The sequence below is a fragment of the Emydura macquarii genome, unplaced genomic scaffold (assembly GCF_026122565.2).
Source record: "Emydura macquarii macquarii isolate MOO-44397 ecotype Brisbane River unplaced genomic scaffold, CSIRO-AGI_Emac_v2 contig_2629, whole genome shotgun sequence".
Lineage (NCBI taxonomy): Eukaryota > Metazoa > Chordata > Testudines > Chelidae > Emydura > Emydura macquarii.
In genome coordinates this window covers 23,612-47,050 of record NW_027132766.1, presented here as the reverse complement: position 1 = coordinate 47,050, position 23,439 = coordinate 23,612, and the positions used below count along the sequence as shown (strand labels likewise).

At 37.5% G+C, this 23,439-nt stretch overlaps 1 protein-coding gene across 1 annotated transcript in view; it reads right to left on the bottom strand.

Annotated features, from left to right (window-relative positions):
* Positions 1-7,588: 7,588 nt before the first annotated feature.
* The window catches only part of GOLGA4 (golgin A4), a gene marked incomplete at its 3' end in the record, with an annotated part of 38,934 nt that continues 23,083 nt past the window's right edge, over positions 7,589-23,439 (bottom strand). Inside the window, exons 9-15 of the mRNA XM_067563923.1 lie at positions 22,876-22,997; positions 21,614-21,682; positions 20,175-20,305; positions 13,045-13,158; positions 9,195-9,215; positions 8,914-8,982; positions 7,589-7,664 (exon numbers count right to left, since the gene is read on the bottom strand). Of these exons, the coding sequence (XP_067420024.1) occupies positions 7,589-7,664; positions 8,914-8,982; positions 9,195-9,215; positions 13,045-13,158; positions 20,175-20,305; positions 21,614-21,682; positions 22,876-22,997 (602 nt within the window). The remainder of the gene's footprint in view (positions 7,665-8,913; positions 8,983-9,194; positions 9,216-13,044; positions 13,159-20,174; positions 20,306-21,613; positions 21,683-22,875; positions 22,998-23,439) is intronic.

The window sequence follows — 23,439 nt, the reverse complement described above, 5'->3', positions numbered from 1 at the left end:
CTATTACTGTTACAGCATTTCATCAACAGCAAATATACGGTGCTCAAAGCCTACACAGCAAGAGTGATAAATTCAGTTCTAATCCAAACCACTTCAAGTCACAGCATTTAGCATTCATACCTTTGTCTCATTGCTCCTTATATTCAAACAGCACCTTCATAGTATTCAAATTCAGTAGGCTCTCCAAAGAGAGAGACATCAGCATGGCAGAGATTCCATCTGTGTAAATACAAAGACAGATTTGCCTGTGAGTGACTGTCAGAATAAATGTAAAATTATTCTTATTTAGAAAGTGACTGGAATAAAATATAACTAAGCAGAGAAACATTGTATTAATCTGGACAAATGTGTCAAATGCCTAAAATGTAGTGAAAGCAATTAATTGTAACTGAATATACGACATTCCAGCATGGCTATATAGAAGATATTAAATTACTTCTCAAGTTGTTTTAATAATACATTCCTTGATCTTTTTTCTACACCAACACACAGCAATAGATATATTTAAAATAGAATTTGCTTGATTGCTGCTACTTTCCTCCCTTACAATTTAATTCAGAAGTTTGTGTCAGCTCATCTGAATCAAGAAATTACACTAATTTATTTGCTCACTTAAAAATCTGAATAAATACACAGGATCAATTGGTCTAATTAGAATTCTTACTCTTAAGGGTCTCAAACAAGCTTGTGTAGTTCTGACCTTACTGGGAGTTAGGTTAGTCAGTAACTCACAAGATCAGATCTCTAGATTCAAACGTTTTATTTCATACAGATGATATAGTAAAACTGACTAATTTAAAAGGGTGAACAACCAGGCTGAGAGGGTGGAGGTGATGGGGTGTTTGAGAGGCGGACAGAATATAACTCCACTTTTTAATATTTTTTCCAGTTAAGTCTACCTCCCTGATAATGTGATATTATTTATAATACCAGAGCACCTACAAGCCCCAAGCATGGACCCCTCTGTGCTAATTGCTGTACAAACAAATCAAAAGGATGGTCCCACCTCCAAAGAGCTTACATCCTAAGACAAGAGACAACAGATGGATACAGCTAAGTCAATGGGAGAGTACAAGGAAGTAATGAGACAATACTGGTCAGTGTGAAAGGCAGCAGTCTCTGGACACCAGCAGTCTCTGGATGCCAGAAGCCTAACCATTGTCAAGTTTTTTGGAAGGCATCATGGCAAGAGAGTTATAAGGAGGATAATGAGGTTGCTTTGTGGATGTTTATAGGGAGCGCCTCCCAAGCACGAGGGACAGAACACAAGAGAGCATGAAGATGCTTATTTGAAAAATTAGTAAGTAGGTGATGAAGGCTGATAGAGGTGGGAGTCAACATCTCACCAGTGAATGAGAGAGGATAGGTAGAGGGGGATAGGTCTTGAAGTTTGAAAACAAAGACAAGCAGCTTGTGTTTGATGTGATAGAGAAAGTGGAACCAGTAAACAAATGCAAAGAGACAGGCTAGGAGAATAATCTTTGCAGCAGCATTCTGAATGAATATCAGTAGGGACAAGAATGCATTTGTCAAGGCTAGAGAAAAGGATGTTGCAGTAATTGAGATGCGAGATAATGAGAGCCTGGGATAAGAGTTTTAGCTGTGTGGATGGACTGGAAATGCCATATCTTAGAGATCTTCACAAAAGAATCTGCAAGACCCCAGAAACCAAAGATAGATGCAAGGACCTAGAGAGAGATCCAAGGTGAATAGGATGCCCAGATTATGAGCCTGAGTGACAGACAAGATGGGGTGATGTATTCAGTGACTGAGAGGGGTGGGGAGGAAGATTCAAAGCTCTATTTTAACCATAGCAAGCTTGGGTTGTACAGCTAAACATTCCTTGTAAAATGTCAGAGAAACTGAGATTTGTTTGGACAGAAGGAGACAGGACTGGAGTAGAGAGGTGGATATGTGAATCATCCACATAGAGATAGTAGTTGAATTTGGATTTGTGAACAAGATTATGCAGAGACAAGGAATAGAGAGAAGAGATCAAGGACAAGAGTCCTGTGAAACCCACACAGAAAGTTGGATGGTGGATGAGGGGTTCCTCCAAAGGACACACTGAAGGAACAATTAGAGTGGTAAAGGAAAACCAAGAGAGGACAGTCACAGAAGCCAAGGAAGGACAAGATTTCAAAGAAGAGCATCATGAACTGTGTTAAAGGCAGCTGACAGGTCAAGGATGAGTATGGAGTATTGGTACTGAGTTTTGGATAGGAAGAGGTCATTAGACACTTTGGAGAGAACAGTTTCAACAGAGAGCAAGAGGCAGAAGTCAGACTGCAGACAATCTAGGATGGAATTGGAAGAGAGGAACTCCAGACATGGAATGCTGACAGCATGTTTAATGAGCTTAAAGATAAAAGGGAGACGGAACTGGGATAGTAGCTGGAAAAATAAGTGGGGTCAAGGGTGGGTTTATTTGGTTTTATGATGGGAGAGACTAAAGCATGTTTGTATTGTGAGGGGGGAAGAGCCAGAGGGGGAAGAGAGAGGGTAAGGAGAAGAGTAAGGTAGGGCAAGAGAGAGGACATATAGGAGATAAGGAGATGAGACGGATCACTGAGGCAAAAGGAGAGGTTAGAGGAGAAGAGCAGCTGAGGAACTTCTGAGAGAGGAAAGAAAAGTGATGTGAAAATTACACAAGGCGGAATGTAAGATCATGTCATATTTTGTCAACTTTCTCCTGCAAAAAAAAAATAAAATAAAATAGTCCAGATCTTGTGCAGAAAGAACAGAGGCAGGATGAGAGAAGTGTTTGAGGAACGAGTCAAATACGGCAAAAAGGCAGCTGGGATTTAGAGGACATGGGATTCAATTAAGTTGGAGAAGTAGAACTATTTAGTTAGGAAGATGGCAGAACTGAAGGAAGAGAGAACCAATCTGTAGCAGAGAAAATCAGCCCTGGCCACAGAATTTCTAACAGAGAATTCCACAACATGACTTCAGGAGTAGAGGATGCTACTGTTGAGGGATGAGCCAGGGGACAGTGGACTTTGTGATTAAAGAGCAAAAGACTCAAGGGTGAAGGAGGAATGAAAAATGGAAAGAATTAACCACCATATTAATGGAAGAAAGGGATAGAGAGGGCCAAGAGCAGAGAATCATCAGTGGTGTTGGACTGGAAATCACAGAAAGGCCCAGTGACAGGGCATGAGGGAGAGGGCTGATAAGCAATGCTAAAAGAGACCAGATGATGATTGGAGAGGGAGAACTCAGCAACAAAGATCAGGAAGAGAGCAGTTCTTCGTAAAGACCAAGTCTCTTGACCAGCCCTTTAGGTGAATGGGAGAATTGAACCAGATTGCAAGTAGCTGAAGAGGTGAGGGTGTGCAAGGAGTCAGATCGGTTCTCAACATGAAAAGTGAAGTCACAGAGGATGAGTGCTGGAGACTGTGAGTAGAGGAAGAGAGAACTTGAAGTCGAATGCAGAGGAAGGCTGCTGGGGAGGAGCTGGGTGGCCAGTAGATTAAAGCATCATGGAGGGGGAAGGGAGAGAAGAGTCTGATGCTGTGCTGTTCGAAAGACTGGGAAGGAAGAGAAGGTGGGGGAGGAGGGAAAGAGTGAAAGCAGCAAGAATGGAAGAGAAGCTCAGTTCCCCCAACCATGGTCTGATGCAGGGCAGTAGTTCTGTAAGACAGGACAACTGCAAAAGCAGTGTCAGATGAAGGTCTCTATGAGACCTAAGAGCTGGAGGCAGCGAGATAGGAAGACGACATAGATGACAGATCTTTTAGGATATGGAGCAGGTGTTCCAGAGACAGCAACAGAAGAGGAAAGGGGGCAGCAGAGACGGAGATGGACATGAGATTAGGAATGGTGGCAAGAGGGAGCAGATGTCATGGGGATGGGAGGTGGGGAAGGGCTGGGGCAAATGTCACAAGAGGTGAGGTGGAAGATACAGATGTGGGAGCTACATTTGTGCTGAAAGAAGGAGGTGGGAAGATAGGGTGGAGGGGGAAAGAGGAGCAGGTAGAGCTGTTGGAACTGTAGAGGGGCAAGGGCAACCAGGAAGGGGCAAACAGACCTAGTGGGGAGGGGCAGGAAAGAAGGATGATAACAGTTATGATGCAGAAGAGGGGAGTGGCAAAAGCCATGGGAAAGTGGCAAATGGGTGATAATTTTCTTAGTCAAATGTATTATTTGTGTACACATTGTCACCTATGAATTCCTTACAAGACTACTACAATACTTTCATTTTCCATAGGCTTACCATCCATAAGGAACAAGAAAACCATTTTAGCAACTCAAAATGTTGATCAGAATTAAAAGAAGTCTTTATGTAAAACAGATGTTCAGTGGTTTCTCTTCATTGTAGATTTGTCAAAATTCTCTATCCAAGATTCTCCCTGATTAGAAATAGTATAGTGACCAACTGCTCAACTACTATTTAAGTGTCACCAGATCTATAGGCTTTGGCTTTTACTGGTGTCTCAGGGAGATCACTTTACCTACATTTAGTATCTCTATTTAGTATCAACTGCAGACTTTCTCTGCTAAGTGTTCATCTTCTCATTACAGATATAAAATATTCCTGTCTAGACCTATAGATCACTTTGATTTCAGATGTTTCCCAAATCAAGTTTACATTTATGGATTAGTGCTAGAAGTTCTCAATCTCAATGTTGTTAAATACATTGGCGCTATTTTCATATTCCTTCTCTACTCAAAATTTGCTCTCTCTTTTAGAGATCCTTTTCTTCCCAATGTAACAGTTTCCTGGCATTAAGCAATTACAGAGCAAGTTACTTCTCATGAGAGTTAAGGTATGTACCAGATTGTCTTGATGGTGCCTCTCATGATCCATTTCAATCACCATCATCTGTATTAATCTGACTCAGCATTTTTAAAATATTACTTCAGTTGGGAATGAATCCAAAATGTACAACAGAAAAATCCATTCAATTATAGTCACACAAATACAGAGCTACACGTGTTTATCATAGTTTATGTTATAGTGGTATAATCACCATTAAAATCAAGTCTGCTCAAAGTGCAATATCCTTTTACACTGTGTGAGCATATCTTTAAAACCTAGGTATAAAAAAATTGGATGAAGATATATCAATATAAGCACTTTTGTGTATTTGCATCCACATTTGGGTGTTTTACTGCTTTAACTATATCAGTTTCTAATCTGATATAGTGATAACAAAGCTGTGCTTAGACCAGACCTAATTCTAGACACAAGCAAGGTCTTCCTTTGTAAATTCAATCTTATTCAGCTTGTTTCTTAACTTTTTTCAGCACTTTGCCAAATGCTCGACATAATAGACATTTCAGAAAAGTGAGCCGTAGATACACAAAGTAGCAACTTCCACAAAGTGTACCCACCAGAAATCACTGATCTCCATAACTAGGACAAAGGAAAAAACTACATTCTTGAAGAATAATCATTCGTGTCTTGTTACATATCCGAGTTTAATGAGCAGCTGTCACGAAACACACAAACAGTTGTGCATTTACCCAGAATGTGAAAATATATTTTACAACTTTCTAAAAAGCTAACTTCTTCAGATGTATAAAAATTAAATATGTATTTTTAGTATTACTTACAATTTAATTGTAGTTGATTCTTTTTTAATTTTAAGACAAATACAAAAAAGCAGGCAATGAGAAGAACGAGATGTTTAAATTAACACAACAATCATTACTCCTATTAAGACAAAAAATTCTTAAGTATTACTTTATACTTCTCGCCTTTGTGTTTGTTTTTAAATTTTGATACAGAAAATGGCCACTGCATTACCACAAAATCAGTGTAACTATTTAAAATCTAATCTGAAGGATGTTTTTTTCTGGGATAATAGAACATATGAGCCATGCTGTAACATGGCTTCTATAGGTCATCCACATGAAACAAAGTTTAGTATATTTTTCTCATATCACCAATATAGTTATAGCCATCACAGCTGAGTTTGGCCATTCTTTGAATTATTCTCACTGTTTTTTAAATAATGAAAAAAATTTATCGAAAATGAAGTATTAAAATACCCAACAGATAGGACAAAATGGTTCTCTTCTTCTCTTGACATTGATCATATCACTCCCTGCAAGTCTTTTTTACTAGCTTGCCTTCTGCAAGAAATTCAAGCTCCTTGCCCTTACTCTCAAGGCTTGACATAGATCTCCTCCCACCTATATCTTAGCCCATGGCCTTAGCAGACTTAAAATTTACCCATTTTTGTGTGTCTAGTATTGCTAAACAGGATGTGACTATTATTTCTCACACACTCCAGAATGTGCTAGGTACTGAACTTTTTAATACCACCCTCATTTCTTGGGACGAGCCTCCCTTTTAAAAATCTCCTCTACTTTTTTTATTAGCCTTTAGTTACTGTTCTCCTATTTGTCATGGTTACTGGATTTTTTACACCCCTATTAGTCTTGAGTGCATGCATCAGGTGAAAGGCCTGGCTTTCTACACTTTATGATGGTTCTAATACTAGAGATCTGGGCTGTGTTAATCAGACAGGCCCAACTGTGTTTGGCACCCGTAAGCCTTTTTCTACAGAAACCTGTGGCAGCTGCTAATTAAAGTGACTCAAAACAGCTTCTTTAAAAGAAAGTAGCATTTAAGTATCAGAAGGAACAAAGCATTTAGGAAAACAGGTTAAAACTTAACCTCTGTATCTATAGCTTAAGTATGTCCAGCCTAATCCCAGCTCTCCCTTGGAAGACCCTGCCTGCTTGCTACAGTCCCTGTGTCTCTCTGTCAATCTATGTTTTTTGCCCTGCTGTCACTCACTCACTGACACTCCCTGGCCGTTCACTTTTACTCCTCCCTTTTCTAGGCCTAGGGACCGCTAACATTTTTGTGTTCCCTTTGATATCTCCTCTCAGCCTTGGCAAAACAGCTGTGTCGCCAGGGCTGAGGCCACGTAGTCACCTCTTCACCACTATAAATCTGGTTATTATATGTAAATATAATGTGAGTATGTGCTCCATTGTTTCATAGATCATTATTTTACTTTTCCTGCTTGGTTACTTTAACCACCCCATAGTAAGTAACTCACCTTAAACACAAAGGCATGCACCATATTCATACAAAGTAACAGATATTTCCCTGTTCATCTTAGTATTTTAGCTGTCCAAAGTAACCTACAAGATTCCTGAGGCAGGGCTATGGTTTACTGATTGCACTGCATCATGCATGTGTATAGGGCTACACAGTAAAATGCCACCCCATAATCAGACCATAGATTCACAATCAAATGCTTTCAACTTTGTGTGTTTCACAGATTGTTCTGTTTATTCCTTACTGTAGAGAGATAACAAGCTCTCAAGAGATCTGGTAGAGAGGTTACAAAGCTCTTATAGTATTGACACAATAAATATAACTATCACAAAACGTTCTGTGATTTACTATGAAATCACATGACAGCTCTATTAGGATCTAATGGGACAAAATATGGGCAAGATTCCACAGTAAATCTCATAGGATCTTGAACAGCCATTATGCAGTTATTGAATGTCACATTAGATAAAAAGATTAATGTAACATTTTCAAGCTATGTGAAGTGTGACCATTTCCTTTCAAGGACTATTTTATTTAATATATGGTAAAATAAATTTTCTTTACCTCTGTATGGTGTTCCAACTGCTGTGACGTACGCATTCTTCTCATAATTTTTCAACCGGTCTTCCAGTATATGAATCTAAACAGTCATTAAAGGGTAAGTGATGAATATACACAATTAAAATTAAACATAATTGAAATGGCTTTACAACACAAACAATGGATATACAAAACGAACGTCTCAACCATCCATGTAAGTGGGATGCTTTTTTGTTTGTAAAGAAAGAAAACATTAAAAATTGTGTTTTCATACTGAACTATTCAGAGGTTAAAAAGTACAAAACCATGAAGATTGCATTTTAAGGCTAGCTGTTAAACAGTATTTAGATCTACTATAGGAGGAGAAAAAGAATAATGGTTATATTAAATGCCTTGTCAAACTTTTAATTTCAAAAAAGTTTTTGCTAAAATGCATGACAACTGTTTGCTATTTTAAAATTTTGAGGAGGACAGGGGAGGCTATACTGAAAGGGTGTTTATATTTCTTGACAGCAAGTATAACCCGGAAGGTCTTTGACATGGATGTAAAGTGTTCACAGCACTTTTGTGTGTGATGAGAAGTGGGCTACAATCATTTTAAGAGTACCAAACAGTAAATTTCTGTAGTGCAGACAAGGTCTATAACGAGAACTTTATTAACAAGAACAAATGGGCATAAACAAATTCAGGCAGGAAATTAGAAGATGGTTTTTAACTGTCAGAGGAGTGAGGTCTTATCTTCCTAAAGTTCATGCTTTATGGCTTCAGCTGGTTGCCTGCACAGGTCAGGAACAGATTTACCCATCCGAAACATATTCTAGGGGTTTTTTGGTCTTTTTACTTTGAAGCATCAGAAATTGTCATGGCTGGAGATGGGACAATAGATGGGGTAGGGCCAGTACTCTGAGGTTCCTCCAAGTATTCCCTCTCAAATATTTAGTTGGTTGGTTTCTGCCCAAGATGTCCAAGTGGTCATCATATATGGGGGGGTCAGGAAGGAATTTTTCCCTAGGTCAGACTGGCAGGGACTTTTGGAGGTGGGGGCTTTTTGCCTTCTTCTGAGGCATGGTGTGTGGTCACTTGCCAGGATTATCCAAGTATCTTATTTAATCAATTCCCTACCACTGCAGGGACCTCAAAGTCAGTTCCCACTACTGTCTGACTGTGGCACGTAATAGTTTAGCTTGCTGCAGACTGTAATACTTAGGTCTAATTGTGTGTGCGTGTGCGTGTGCGGTGTTAGCCTGTAATATACAGTAAGTCAAACTGGATGAGCTGGTGGTCCCTTCTGGGTTTAAACTCTATGACTTTATGAACACTATTTCTTCTTATTCAAACAAGACCCCTACCTCTTCTGCGAACTCCTGCTCTTTCAACTTTGAATCATTGAGAAGAGTTGTCTTCTGTGCTAGCTGTGTCTGGAAGAAAAGCCACATATGGGATTCATCAATCAGGTGTTATACATACACTGCACATTTTTGCACTGCAAGTACATTTTTTGTTAAATTTGTTTTCCTTCTTTCATCAGTTAATATATGCAATCTTAACAACAGCACTTCTAATCACAATCCACTGAGGAACACAATATAAACATCTAGATAGCACAAAACCAATGATATTCAAGCCTTACCTGAAGCTCTGTTATTGTTACCTAGAACAAAAAAGGCACAATATTAAACACACTGCTTTTCATTTGCATCTTCAGAGATAGAATATAAAAATACAACAAATATCTTTCAAAAAGAATTCATGTCAGCATGAAGAATTACACTGGACCAGAATACAAAGATATTAAGAGACAGTACAAGTAGATTAAGGATTAATCAGTCACCTAATCAGGATTCTTTGTATTTGTAACTGACTACAGTAATAAAGATCAAAATCACATATATATGCATACATTTAAAAATAAATTCCCATGGTCCTGTAAATTTACTACATCACTGTTACATGTGTCTAGAATGAGTAATGTAAGTTAGGCTTTCAATAAAATTGGAAGGAGTATAACCAATTTATTCAGCTACAGCTACTTAACTCAATTTTAATGTAAAAGCTGAAGAAGCCAATACGTCCAATCTCTCTACAAAACAGATAGTGTGTAATAATGGTAACTGAATGCTCATAGGATATAATTCAAAGAAATTCAAATGCTATCAACATTACTGGGAATACTATATTTTATACACACATGCTATTGATATGCATATATCTAACTATATAAATTAAATTATGTCTTATAACTGTGAGTTACTCAGGTTGCTATTGGAAACGTGTAAGGTAAATTTTCATATGACAATAGCTTCCTTATTCAGAATATCATTACCTTTGAGAGTCAGACATTAATGTAAATATGCAAATTACCTGAACTGGTTACTTCCAATCTTTTTAAATGATTTGGGTCTTTTTAATTAATAATGTTGTTTTAGTTATATATTTTGCATATGGGTTATATTAAATTTCAGCAACCTTAAGTGGTGTCAACACATTTGTGTGAGATTTATTGTTGTTTTTTTTTAAAGGCACTTCTACCAGGTTTCAATGTCTCAGTTGCACTTGTCAGCGCATCTCCCCAGAGTGGAAATATACAGAAAACACTAGATTAACTTTATGGACTAAGCGCATGAGGTATTCTACTTATGCCTTCTGATGGAGTGCAGAACAGGAACAACTGCTTTTATGAGCCCCTCACGTCAGCAAGACAAGATTCCTTAGGATTCAGATCTGCAGGTGAGAAGTTCCCTTTCTACATATTCTAGAAGGTGTGCTTCTGGGGAATGTGTTCTTCTGTGGAGCTCAAACTCAGTGGGAGCAGGAGCCTGCCTGAATAGGCACCCTCTCTTTTCTGTTAACATTCATTTTTAAAATTTTCAGACATCCCAGTTAAAAATTTTAGATGTTGGCTTTTGTTGAATAATTATTTTATTTGTCATATCATGGAATAAAAACAAATGTTATGACAAAAATGTTATACTTACTTTAAAAGTAATTATACTATGTGCAAGCTTTGGCTTAGATCTACATTTACCCAGTCGTAGAGTGTCACAAGAAAGTCATTTGTAAAGTAGAAGGATGTGAAGAAACAATAGCTAACAAATATGAATTCCTAATAAGGAGTAACTTTAACTTACTTGAACTGAACACTGAACAGTTTTATTAACTTAGCATAAAAATAGCAAAAAGGAAAAATGGAATAAGGACTATAGACAGGGACAGAAAGAGAAGAGAAGATGAAGGATAGTAATGGTCATAAAATATTTTACTTATACAGGTTCCATTTATTCTAATGCATCATGGGGAGTATAAAACTGACAAAAAGTCCACTTAAATTTATGCAAATGTGTACACATTCATATAAATATATGTGGCCCACTGGCTCTGCACAATTTGCTTACCCAGCCCCTCAACGTTGTAAAAGTGACACCACTGTTATTAGGTAAACAGCAAAGCCAGTTTCCTAAGAAAGTAACTCCGAAGTGAAAATGGCTGGGGGGACGAACAAAGGGCAGTGGCAAAATAACTTTTAAACCAAACAGGGGGGAAAAAACATTCCCTACCACATATACCCCACACCTACACCATTCTTTGGGTCAGGGAGCATGAGAATGTGTCCTAATACCTAAACATCTGCAAAATAAATGGAGCTTCATTTACACAGTTAAAAGGATTAATCAGACACCTGAAAACAAAAATAATCAGCGACCTTAAGATATCTTCATCTGAATGTGAAAAGATCATCAAATGTTGTCTGTACAAACAATAGTAATATTTCTCTATCAGGAAAACAATTATGCAATGAAGGCTCTATCTCAGTGCATCAGCAAATAATTTATGAATGAACAAATATGTACCAATATGTACATAAATAAAAAGTCCGTATGTCATCAGACTGGAGAGATGAAAATAAAGTTTATATACACTGTCAGAAAAAAAATCAGCTGGATTTTCAAAGGAGCATAGAGGAGCTAGGTGCCAAGACTCTATTGAAATTCAATGGCCTTAGGGCACTTAACTATTTCAGACCCCTTTGAAAATCCCATTCTTCTGCAAGTATTTATAACTTGGATACAATAATTATATTTATATAGGCACTTCAAAACAGACCCCCACACTATCGTTCCTATGGACACAGTACTATTTATTGGTTAAACTACAAGGCTATTTGCCAACAATTAAGAGTTCTCCCAATTGGTCTATTTCCTCCACAGATGGGACAACTCCTTTGAGTTTCTCCAAGGCTAGCCAAGGAAACTCCAGGAAAGTGAGGAGATTCCAAAGAGAGAGAAAATTAGTAGTTTACCCATGTCACACTTTTTAAAACTCAAAATGGATATATCTTTATGTAGAGACAGATAACTTGCAACAGAATTTTTTTACATCTTTATGCCATCGTTGTACTTCTGTGGAGAGTTAAACGTATAAATATAAGTGAAAAATAGTTGCTCGCACATGGATTAGATATAATCCGCATGATTTGTAAATGAACACGAGAAAACATATGCGGCATAGGATTAAATGACTGTTCTTAGTTATAGACTATATGACATTTAAATCATTGGATTAAATGAACAAAAGCAAGACCTAGAGATAAATTCTTCTGTTGTGCCTCACTATTTTAGGGCTTTCTAAAAAATGTATTAAAAAAATCACAGTATATTGCATATTACTATAAAGAGGTACTACAAGGCTGGTTTACAACAGTTTAATTCAAGGCCTTCTGCTTTTTCTATATTAAAGAAAAATCCTTAATGTTATATAATATATAATATTTACACTATTTTGGTAAATTAATTTAAGGAGAAAGAATTAAAATGTGTATTGCCTTCCGGTCAAGATCACACAAAGACATTTTAATAACATCACTGATGTAATTTTTGATGCTGTTTTAAGTATCAAATATTTCTAATGGTTCACAGGCAAAATGAGCACTTTTTTGCAAGATGAAGAAAGAAAAATTGTCATCTCAATTGTTTTTATTTTTTCCCTATTCAATGTAATACTAGTTTTAACAATTATATTTTATAATTCAAAGGCAGATTAACAGGATCAAAATGAAGTGTAGTTAAGACAAAGTGTACACCCATACTTCCATGAATAAAAAATTGCTTAATATTTGCCCCCTGCTGGGCCTATTTTGAGGTACAGAAACATTTTTATGTCCTTTTGAATTCCAATTCCAAATTTCTTATAATCAAACTAGGCTATATTGCATCCTCTTGAACAAGTGACAAGTGCTTCCACTGAAAAGTCAACATTTAAAAACAAAGGAGTAGAGAGGAAAAACAACCAATATTCAAACTATTAAAACAAGATCAAATTAAATATTGCAGCAAAAGATTTTTCAAAGAACTCAGAATTGCACAAGAAAGCCAAGACCTGATATATAAGTAGAACCAAGGTTAATTAACAGCAACTACAGGGTCTCATGAAAACTGTGAAACTAATGCCTAAAGTTACCAATATAAATATTAATGTCAGCTCACTTTTTCCTTGTTCCTATTCTCCTCATCTGCCAGCTTTTGTTTGTATTCCTTCTGTAATTCCTCCAGCTGTGTTTGCAGCTCATTTACTTTTGTTGTCATTTCTTCTTCACGAGCCTTTAGAATGAAAAATAAGTGCATTAATTTAAATACTGCACAGTTAAGGTCTAAACATGTAATAACCTTCTGATCGTATTAGACAAAAAGCACTTAAAATATAACTCTGCTTCATACAGAGAGAAAAAGATTCAAGTCAAAATACAAAGGCTTCCACTGAAAATTTAGGACTGCTCAATCTATATTACCATGAAAACGAGGAATGACATTTCTAGGGTTTATCAGATAGTACTGGCAAATTGTCAATTGTCAAACACAAAAACAATTAGCTAGCTTTTCAAAAATTCTTACTAAGGATTATAAATCTTAATGAGTAAAAAAAAAAACATTTAAGTGATATTCAATACTTCCAGCAGGTGTACAGGAGATAGATCAATGTAAGCAAATTGAGAATTTGTGAAAAAGACATACTCTAGCTCCAATTTATTGACAATGACTGGGACTTAATCACTTCTTGTCTCAAATGTTTTAATTCTTTCTAAGGTTTTCCTAAATCTCTGTTCTTGGAACTTCACTGAGGTACTAATGCTGTGGTCAAAGTCATTTTTGATTCAGGAAGTGAGACCATCTGATCTCCTTTCAGACTCAATGACTCCCTGTTCACTGAACTTAATTTAAAATTGTCATTTTCAGTGCTCTCTGTCTTTGCTTTTCCTTATCTTTCTGATCATATAGCCTATTTCTCCACTTGCTCATTCTGCTCCTTCAATGTCAGTCTCTTCTATTCTATTCTAATGACTTTTCACTGATGGGAAAGGGGTTTTCCTTTTGTGTTCCACGTATCCAGCTCCCAACTCTGTCTATGAACTATTGAAATATTATGCATCAGATTGCTCCAGTTTAAAATTGACACTAAACCTCTGTATCTTTCCTTTCCTGTTGTAATTAATCTATTTTATCTATGCAGAACTAAGTGTGTGCTAGGCACTCTGCAGACAAGTGTAAAAATATCTACTTGCATCTTTACAGAATTTGAAACTCAGCTCTTTTATTCCACCCCATCTCTGTATGTAATTTGTCCTCTTTGTATGTTTTACAGTCAAACTTTTACAGTTGAAGTAGTTTTAACTGTAAAGTGTTTTACAATTCTATGTAGGAAAATACAAAAAATTACATTCTACTTTATGAATACTGCAAAAATGAGAGTCCTGTAGCACCTTAAAGATTAACAAATTTCTGCGGGCATAAGCTTTCATGGGCTGCAATCCACCTTCCACTTCATGCATCTGATGAAGTGGGTTGCAGCCCATGAAAGCTTATGCCCGCAGAAATTTGTTAATCTTTAAGGTGCTACAGGACTCTCGTTGTTTTTGCTGTATACAGACTAACACAGCTACCCCTCTGGAACTTTATGAGTACCAGTTCTCTTCAGTCCTAGAACATATAATGATTCCTCTTTTTCAAAGATAAGCATACTGAGACCCCAAGCAAAGCCATCTTAATTTTTGGTCCCATAAAATATATTTAATTTTTTGCTCTAAAGAGGTCTAAATCAACCTCCCCTTTTCCCTATTAAATCAAGAAAGGACACAAACATAACCCTTCCCCCTCCACAGTAGTGACCACAGCATAGTTGTTGTCTTTTTGCAAATGCAGTTCATAAAGATTTTACACACACTTTCATTCTTGTCTCTTCATACAGCTTCTCAAATTTCTGCCCAATAAAATCACAGAAGTCTAGGGATGGAAGAGACCTCAAATGGTCATCTAGTCTATCCCATTGTGCTGAGACAGAATTAAGTATACCTATAGTAGCAACTGTTGTTTTCATACATACCAAAGACTGAGAAGGCAAACAACATCATTGTGCAGCAAAGAAGCAGATCACCCCTATTATGAGTTTCAACATACTTTTCCTGAATAAATAATGCAGAATAAAAGTTTCAAGGTCCCTTGTGTAGAAGTGCACACACTTAGCTGCTAGCCCTGACTTTTTTAAAAATTCTTTTTATTTTGGCAAGATGAACAAATCAGTAAATCCACTGGTTTGTCTCAGAGCGAGTACCCTGGAAGTCTGAAATTGTCAGTCATATATATCACTATATAATTACAACATTAAAATGTCAGTAAAGATGCAGTCACAGGATAGTGCAGTATGACAGCATGAATCAGACTATACATTAAGTGAAATGGAAATAGTTTTATTAAGGGAACACCTCTAGTATGGAAAGAAAGATTAGGAATCTTCTGTTCCAGAATTTCTTGATGATTTTAGCTTGTCAACTTAATAATGGTAATGCCAATATATCACTTATGTACTGCTCAGCAGTATTCAAAATTTTACAAACTAATAATCTGCCTCCAATAAAGATGGCAAATAAATACAGAGGATTTTATCAATATGACAGAATCAGGAGTGAACTGTTTAAAAGTACTGAGTATCATCAATATTAGAGCTGCTTGGACAATGGAATTTCTGTCCTATTGAAAATTGAAGTTTCAGAAAAAAATCTGTCCCATTTCCAGACAAAAAGTAAAAATTTCAAGGTTTTGCCCAAAACGGAATTTTTTTTAAAAAAAAGATTCCATTTCATGAGAACTCAAATGGAATTTTTGGCTTGCTAGCTGCCTGCCTGGAAGGTTCACATCAAGTTCTCTCTCTTTCAGCAAGCGGAAAAAGAAAGCTGACAAGAGTCTTCCAAGTAAGCAGCCGAGATGCCATCATTTTGATTTTCCCAACCAAAAAATTACATTTTTCAGAAAAATTGAAGTTTTTCCAAAGAAAAATTTGATTTTGCAAAAAAGGGCATTTTCTGATAGAAAATTCCTACCCAGCTCTAACCAATATGCTTGACACTTTATAAAAGAGAGAGACATGGAGTGAAATTTTAAATGACTTAAGCTTCTAAGTCCCGCTGATTTTCAATGAGATTTAGGCCTTGTATACACTAGCACTTATGCTGGCAAACCTTTTGTTGCTCAGGGGCGTAAAAAAACATACCCCTGAGCAACATGTTTTATTAGCATGAGTGCTTGTGTAGCCGTGTTATATCAATGGGAGAAAGCTCTCTCACTGACTAATAAAATCACCTAAATGAACAGCGGTAGCAATGCCAGCGGGAGAGCATCTCCAGCAGACATTGCATTGTCCACACAAGCACTTATGCCAGCAAAACTTATGTCACTCAGAGGTGTGTTTTTTTTCACAATCCTGAGCGACAAAAGTTTTGCCGGCATAAGTGCTAGCTTAGACAAGGTCTTAAGCTCCTAACAGCTTATGTGACTTGAAAATTCACTTATGCTTATAGGGGCTTGTCTTCACTGCAGTGTTAATTCAAGTAATAACTTATGTTCTGTCCACACACAAAACTACTCAGCTTGATTGAACTATCAGGGGCCACAAGCTACAGCTAGAGTTGATAGAACACATCAGCTGCTAAACCCAATCACTCTGTAATGCTATTGCAATCCAAAGAGTTTGTGTAGCTCAACTGTTAATTTGCAGTGTGGCTGAACAAAGCTTACTGAGAGGAGTTGAATCGTTATCTACGCTTGAGTTAACATTGCAGTGAAGTCACAGCCTGAAAGGCAGCTACCACATTCAGCCAAGTGACCAAACGTGTGTGGGATAACAGGAAACTAATATCAAACATTAAGATCTGTGTCTACCAGATATGAGTTCTGAGTATATTTCTATATGGTGGTGACACCTGGACCACCTACAGCAGGCAGAAGAGAAGGCTACACATCTTCCACACCTGTTGTCTTTGAGGTATTCTAAATATTAAGTTGGAAACCGAAGTTCCCAACACTGAAGTACTTCAGAAAGAAAAACCGACAAGTCTAATCATTATTCTCAAAGATGCCTCCGTTGGCTTTGTAATCTGCAACAGATGGACAACATATGCATTCCAAAGAATCTCCTGTAAGGAGAACTTGTGGTTACTGCGAAGCCACACTGCAAGCTGGGAAAGTATAGCTAGCAACAGGTCATCCTGGACAGCTGTGCTTTGCCAAGGACTCAGAAGCTGATGAAAAGTAGATGAGAAAGCAAAGAGAAAAGCTTGAGGAAGCCTCAAACACTAGTAGTGTATTGGCTTCTTGCTCTGGCCCTGTACCCCACACCTGCGTTATTTGTGGCAAGGACTGTCGCTCAAGAATTATTAGATACTCAAGATCCTGCAGCATGACACACAGTAACTGAACTGCTTTGGCACTCGCACTATCATCTTTTGAAATGAACAATTGCCTATGTGTCCCCCCAACAGTACGTTATTTTATAAAAGCTTTGAATGTCTTGAAACTTTCATGAAATCTAGATTTGCCTGCACCAAGACATGCTTTAGACTACTGTAATATTGTAGTGATCAAACAAAATCTGACAAAGCTGTTTCCTTTATGTTTTCCTACTGAAACATCAGCTATAGCCATTTTCTGACCCATGTGCATCATCATCTATACAATCTACATTATTTCAATGGATAAGTTGTAGCAAACTTGTATGTGCATTATTCTCGGTCATGGAATACGGCTAAAAAATTCAGCAAATGGTTCCCGTCAATTCAAAACAGTTAATTATGCTGTAACAAAACTGACCAGTGGCCTATACCAGTCTTAATATGAGATCACATATAGTAATTTGAGTTTTAAATTATTACAGAGCACATGCATGCCACACAGCACACGCTATAGATTTACTGCTCTGTAAAGCATCTGGTATACTTTGGCAATATATAAACCAATTCTATTCTGATTTCATGATGATGATAGATGAAGACATCAATAAAACTGTAATTTCCCAAATTTTAACCACAAAGCCTGCATTCCATGCACATGGGAGGCATGATGATAAATGAAAGATTACACACTTTAAATGAGATCCTTCATTTTTAGCTCACACATAAACCTAGATTAACCTAACTGTAGTGCATTTTTCCTCTAACAAGATATTTTAATTTGCATTTCAAAGATCACAGAACACAAGTTATAGACTACCATTGATCTGCAAGTCCTCTCATTTGAGGGATTTTCATAAACCCTTTATCACACAGTGTTTCATTAAAGATAAGGAAACACCTGATGAAAAATGCCAGAATTAAAAGTACTTCACAAATAAAACCACATGAAGTTTACTAGACTGAATTATTTCTTTGTCTTCTATGATGTCCAGATGTCAAATTACAATCATCTTTACTGAGATTACTAAATTTCTCTAACTACTTTTAAAAAGATAATCACAGATTTATATAGGCAGGAGCATACATAATGGCTCTATTTAGTTCATAAGTAGTAAACAATTTAACTTATTAGGTCTTTTATAACATAGCATGTATAGCTGTTAAAGAATACTGCACATTTTTATACTACAATAAACTTGATATGAAATTTGTTGCTCATATCATGATTTAATAAGGGGGTATACAGAGAGACAATAATGGATAGCCATTTTGTCCCTATTATAAAATTAGGGAACACATATTTGTCGATAGCCATGTTTCCTATTCCAAGAAGATATCTTAGAGTTGAGAAATCCTCACCAGCCGGCGTGGAGTTCAAGGTCCCAGTGTGGAGCTCAGGAGGGTAAATGACCTCAATATTACTGAAGCCTCATGGACCCACTGTAATCTTTGGCACCCCCAGGTTGGGAACTGTTTTCTAGTCTAACCCCCTGCCAGAATGCAGGATTTGTTGTGTCTAAACCATCCAAAACAGTGGATGAAAAAAAGGTGGGAATACTCCCAAAACACAGAGATTAGAATTATGAGACAAAAGGATTAACTTTATTGTTATAAATTGGGCAATGAAATCAGGGAAAGTGATTCTGGGCCAAATTCTACCCTGCCTTCCACACTTGGCACATTCACTGAAGTCTTCAGGTTGCATGAGGTTTAAAATCAGAATATGAACTGCTGCCCTTAGATTCTTTCTATTTTTTAAATAGCATATATCCCTCTGAACTCTGACAGATATGCAGTCGTTCACATTGGTCACTGATGGAACACTACAGGACAAAACCATTTACTTTTTTAAATTATTACTATGCAACCAACACCACCTTTGATTATTAAACTTGAACCCTTTTAAAACCTAATGTACCTTTCACCATTCATGTTACTTGTTTACTTTCTGTACTTCACTTTGGAAATTGCTCTTACATTCAGACCTGTGTGCAGACCTTTATACCTAAGCATAGGCCTAGCTTGACATGTGTAAGTAAACACAGGGAGTCCTCATTTTTTGGAAGACTGGATTAGGGAGGTAACTAGATCAGCAGGCTGAAAACAGAATGCTTGTGCTAAGATAAATTAATAGGTCAGTAAGCTAAAAGACAATGACTGAGCTAGCTAAAATAAGAGGGGCAACACCCAGGGAACCATTTACTAAATCCATGAACACAGACAGCAAGTGGACAGAGTATGCTGTACAGGGATTGGATCCTGCAAAGTAATCAAGCCAATTCCAAAACATGTAACATCACATATAGTGAATGCAATGTGTACATGTATATAAATGAAGGGGGTTTCTGTGTAACTTAGGAAGTGTGGTATGAACGGTACCTATCCACTATGTTTGAGACTGATCAATTCAAGAGTAGTTTGATTGTACACCAATAAAGGAACCTCAGTGAAAAGATTGGAGTGGAGTTGAGCTGAGTTCCTGGGAACTGAGTGGCATGAGGTCTCAGAGGCTACTGAGTGGATAACATCTCAGAAGCCACCCCAATACTAAGAGGGGCCTTGAATAAGTTACGTGGGCTCCAGAGTTTATGGATTTCACTGCCGGATCGGTTGGGCACTAAAAGCAAACTAGCCTTATTTTTGTGCCTTGCCAGTTTCATTTTGAGGTTCTCATGGACTAGCAAAATGCAGAAACATTTTAGGTGCAAAAACTAGAGGGGAATATTTAAATCTAACCAAAAAAATTTAATCTGAAATATAAAACCCATAAAACCCATTTCTATAATACTGTGTTTTTAAAAATCTCCTATAAAGATTAGAATTTTTGTCTAAAAGGACCCCATCAGGAAGTTTAAAAACAGAATTATACTGAAATGTACTGAATCAGACCACTTTTACCTCAAGGATTTCTTCATACTTTTTTACAGTTCTTTTTAAATCATCATCTTTTTCAGCAATTTTTCTATGCAACTGTGTTGTCTCTGCATGATGGGTTTCTATTAGTTCAGCTTCCACATCCTGGGCTTTACCTGTTTAAAAAAGTCAAGTAATATCACAACTGAGTAGGTACCTATATTTTACTAAATAAAAACCAACATTACATTATAAACAGTATTAAAAAGTAAGATTTGAAGACACGTCTGTAAACGTGCATGAAGAAAAAAAAAACCTTTCATAAGGCAAAAGTCAAGGAAGTCAAACAATTCATGCTATACATAATCTAAAAGTAGTGATGTGTTTTTTTTGGAGCTTGAGGGCCAAGCAGATTTTAAGGTGAAAGATCACAATACTTATCAGTTGATTCCAAGCTACTATATTATGTAGGTTTTTATACCATGCTCATGATCATAGTAACTGAGTGCCTTTCAGCTGTGCATTAAGCAACATGACTAACATCTGCTGCACATTTGTTCTCTCATCCTCTCCCTAAGTGTGCAGTGGAGTGTCTTTGTTTTGATAGCGGGGTTTTTTTTTTTTTGGTTTTTTTTTTAAATATACATGTATTTATGTTAGAGAAGACAAAGTCAAAGAAGCATGTTTTGCATTTTAAGCAAAGGCAGTGAGGTTTGTGACGGTCCTTTGGGAGTTCATTCCACAGTCCAGGACTGGCCCTGAGAAAGTTCTGTCTTGCACACAGATGAATTTTATCTTTATTAAACAGTTCCATGGTTCCAGGAAATGAAGTTGTTGACATGCTTTTCATCCTAGGGTCTTTAAACTATCCTAGTACCAGGCCATGGGAGAGCCTTGAAGATAAGGTCTAAGATCTTGAATTTGACTTGATATTCTATGGAAAGTCAGTGTAAAAAACAAAAGAGAAATTTGCTGTGCTCAAAGTAGCCTGTATTGCTGAGGAGAAGCACTGCAGTATTCTATACTAGCTGAAGTTTCTTAAGCACTTCAGTCTTCATGCCCAGGTATATCACATTGTTGTCGTCCAGCCAAGAGATGATGAAGGCAAGAATAAATGAGGCCAGGTCTTCATCCACGAAGATGGAACGGACTTTCCTAGCCAACCAGAGATGGTCGTAAGTGTATCCACGGATGCTGCTATACAAGTCCTTATCAACAGCAAAGAACCCAGAAACACTCCTAAACTAAAGACTTGGTTGATCAATTGTCAGTGTGTACCTTCAACCAAAGGAGACTGCACCGTAACTGCAAACGCTTCAAAATATTTTCCTCTGCCCACCACCCTACCTACTGTCTTGCTTGGATTCTGTTTCAGCCAGTTGTTCTACATTCATGAGCTATCTTGTCCAAACATTTGGCCATCTTGGTGTTAGTGGTTTGCTCATATGTGGCAAAGGACAGGTAGAGTTGCATGCATCACTTACATTTGACTGGCATTATGGCATTTTGTCTGACCAGCTCCACTTGTAGTTGCATGTAGATGTTGAAAAGAACTAGAGAGAAAATTGATCCTTGTGAGACTCCACAAGTGAATGGTCTAATGGTGGAGGTGCAGTTTCCCACCATTATTCATAGGGTGTATCCCTCTGTGGATACACCCAACAATTTGAGCACATTACCCTGGACTCCTGCCACCTCTCTTCGGTAGGACAGCAGTATCTCACGGTGAGCAGTGTTGAATGATAAAGAGAGGTACAGGAGGATATGAAGACATGTCTGCCCTATATTCACTGACAGGAGATCATCCAGGAGTGCCACTAAAGCAGTTTCCGTTTTATGTCCTGGCCTGAATCCAGATGCCCTATTCTGCCAGCACAAGGGAGCAGAAACCACCTGCAATTCCTTGTCTGAAATTCCCCAAGTACAGAGGCATCTCTAGCAAGCATACAGCCAGAATAGCTAGCTTCCATGCTTTCCTCCACCCCCCCGTCATAGGCACAGGGAGTAGGCAAGTTTAGATGAAGAAGCGTACTGTGCTCCAGCTATCCCCAGCTGGTATATGATCCTTTTGGGGCCATCTGCAGCTGGCACAGGTCAGAGACTCTCAGGATGTAGCTCAGGGAATGTATTTCCAATTCATAATCAAATATGAATTTTCTTAAACAACTGCCATCAAAGGCTACAGTCAAATACACTGGTCTGATGCTTGTTTGTTGTGTTGAAAACACAAGTTTTAAATGCAAACTCATGAAACAAATACAATTACTGTATTTTGATTTTCATCTCATATAACAGGATGCAAATCATCTCACATACCTACAATTTAACTGTAGAAATTCCTACGAAGCTAGCGAACTATGCACAAATCAGGTATCTCCTACACTGGCAGGTGCAGAAGTCCACAGCAACAGCTAGGGAACCCAATCTCTGGGTATAAAAAAAGAACAGCTGCAAATGTACGACGCTTCCAATGTGCATCCTACAAGCTTTACAATGCTCCCTAGGCAAGACTAACATTCGGCACTGCAGAAGCAGAGTTTGTTTGCTTGTTTTTTTCTGACCTAGTCTTCAGCTTTCTGGGATAAGCTAACTTCACACAACGACTACTACTCAGATGTGTAACTCTTCCTCCTCTATGATACCCATATGAAACTGACCTCACAAAAGTTTATCTGAAATTTTGGCATTTTTTATTTGTAACGAAGATAAAACAACAAATCCATACAGATTACAACATTTCACTTACTTATAGTTTCTTGTACTGCTGTTTCCAGTTCCCTCTCCTTTTGAGCCAGCTGAGTATTAAACTCCCTCATCAACTGCTTTAAGGTGGAGTTGTGCTTTAGTTCATTATCTTCCTGTTCACTTCTGTACAACAGAACAAAAAACGTCAAGAAATTCATTGCAGATCTGAAGAGTTTGAAGGAAAGACTGAAGGTAGTTTAGTAGTTTCTCCAAGACTTACTTAAGCATGGATTTGCTCTGAGGGGAAGGTTGGCACTGGGATTAATGCCCTAGGGCCCTGGGAGGCTATTTGCTCCTTTCTTATAGGATGTACCCAGGTGTTCTGCCAAGATGGAAGAGACCAATAACAATGAGTCATGGGACTTTTGCTCAGGGAAGCTCAAGACAGGAATGTTCTGCATGTAGACAGAGTTATTAGACAAAACCTGGGTTGAGAAACTGTTAGTGCTCTCAATAGTATACCACGTTTCTGTGACATACACATGCATGAAGAGGATTTTTTTTTTTTAAATCATCTTGTACCTCCTTCTGTGAAGTCCACTGCCTGGATTTTGAGTATAACCTG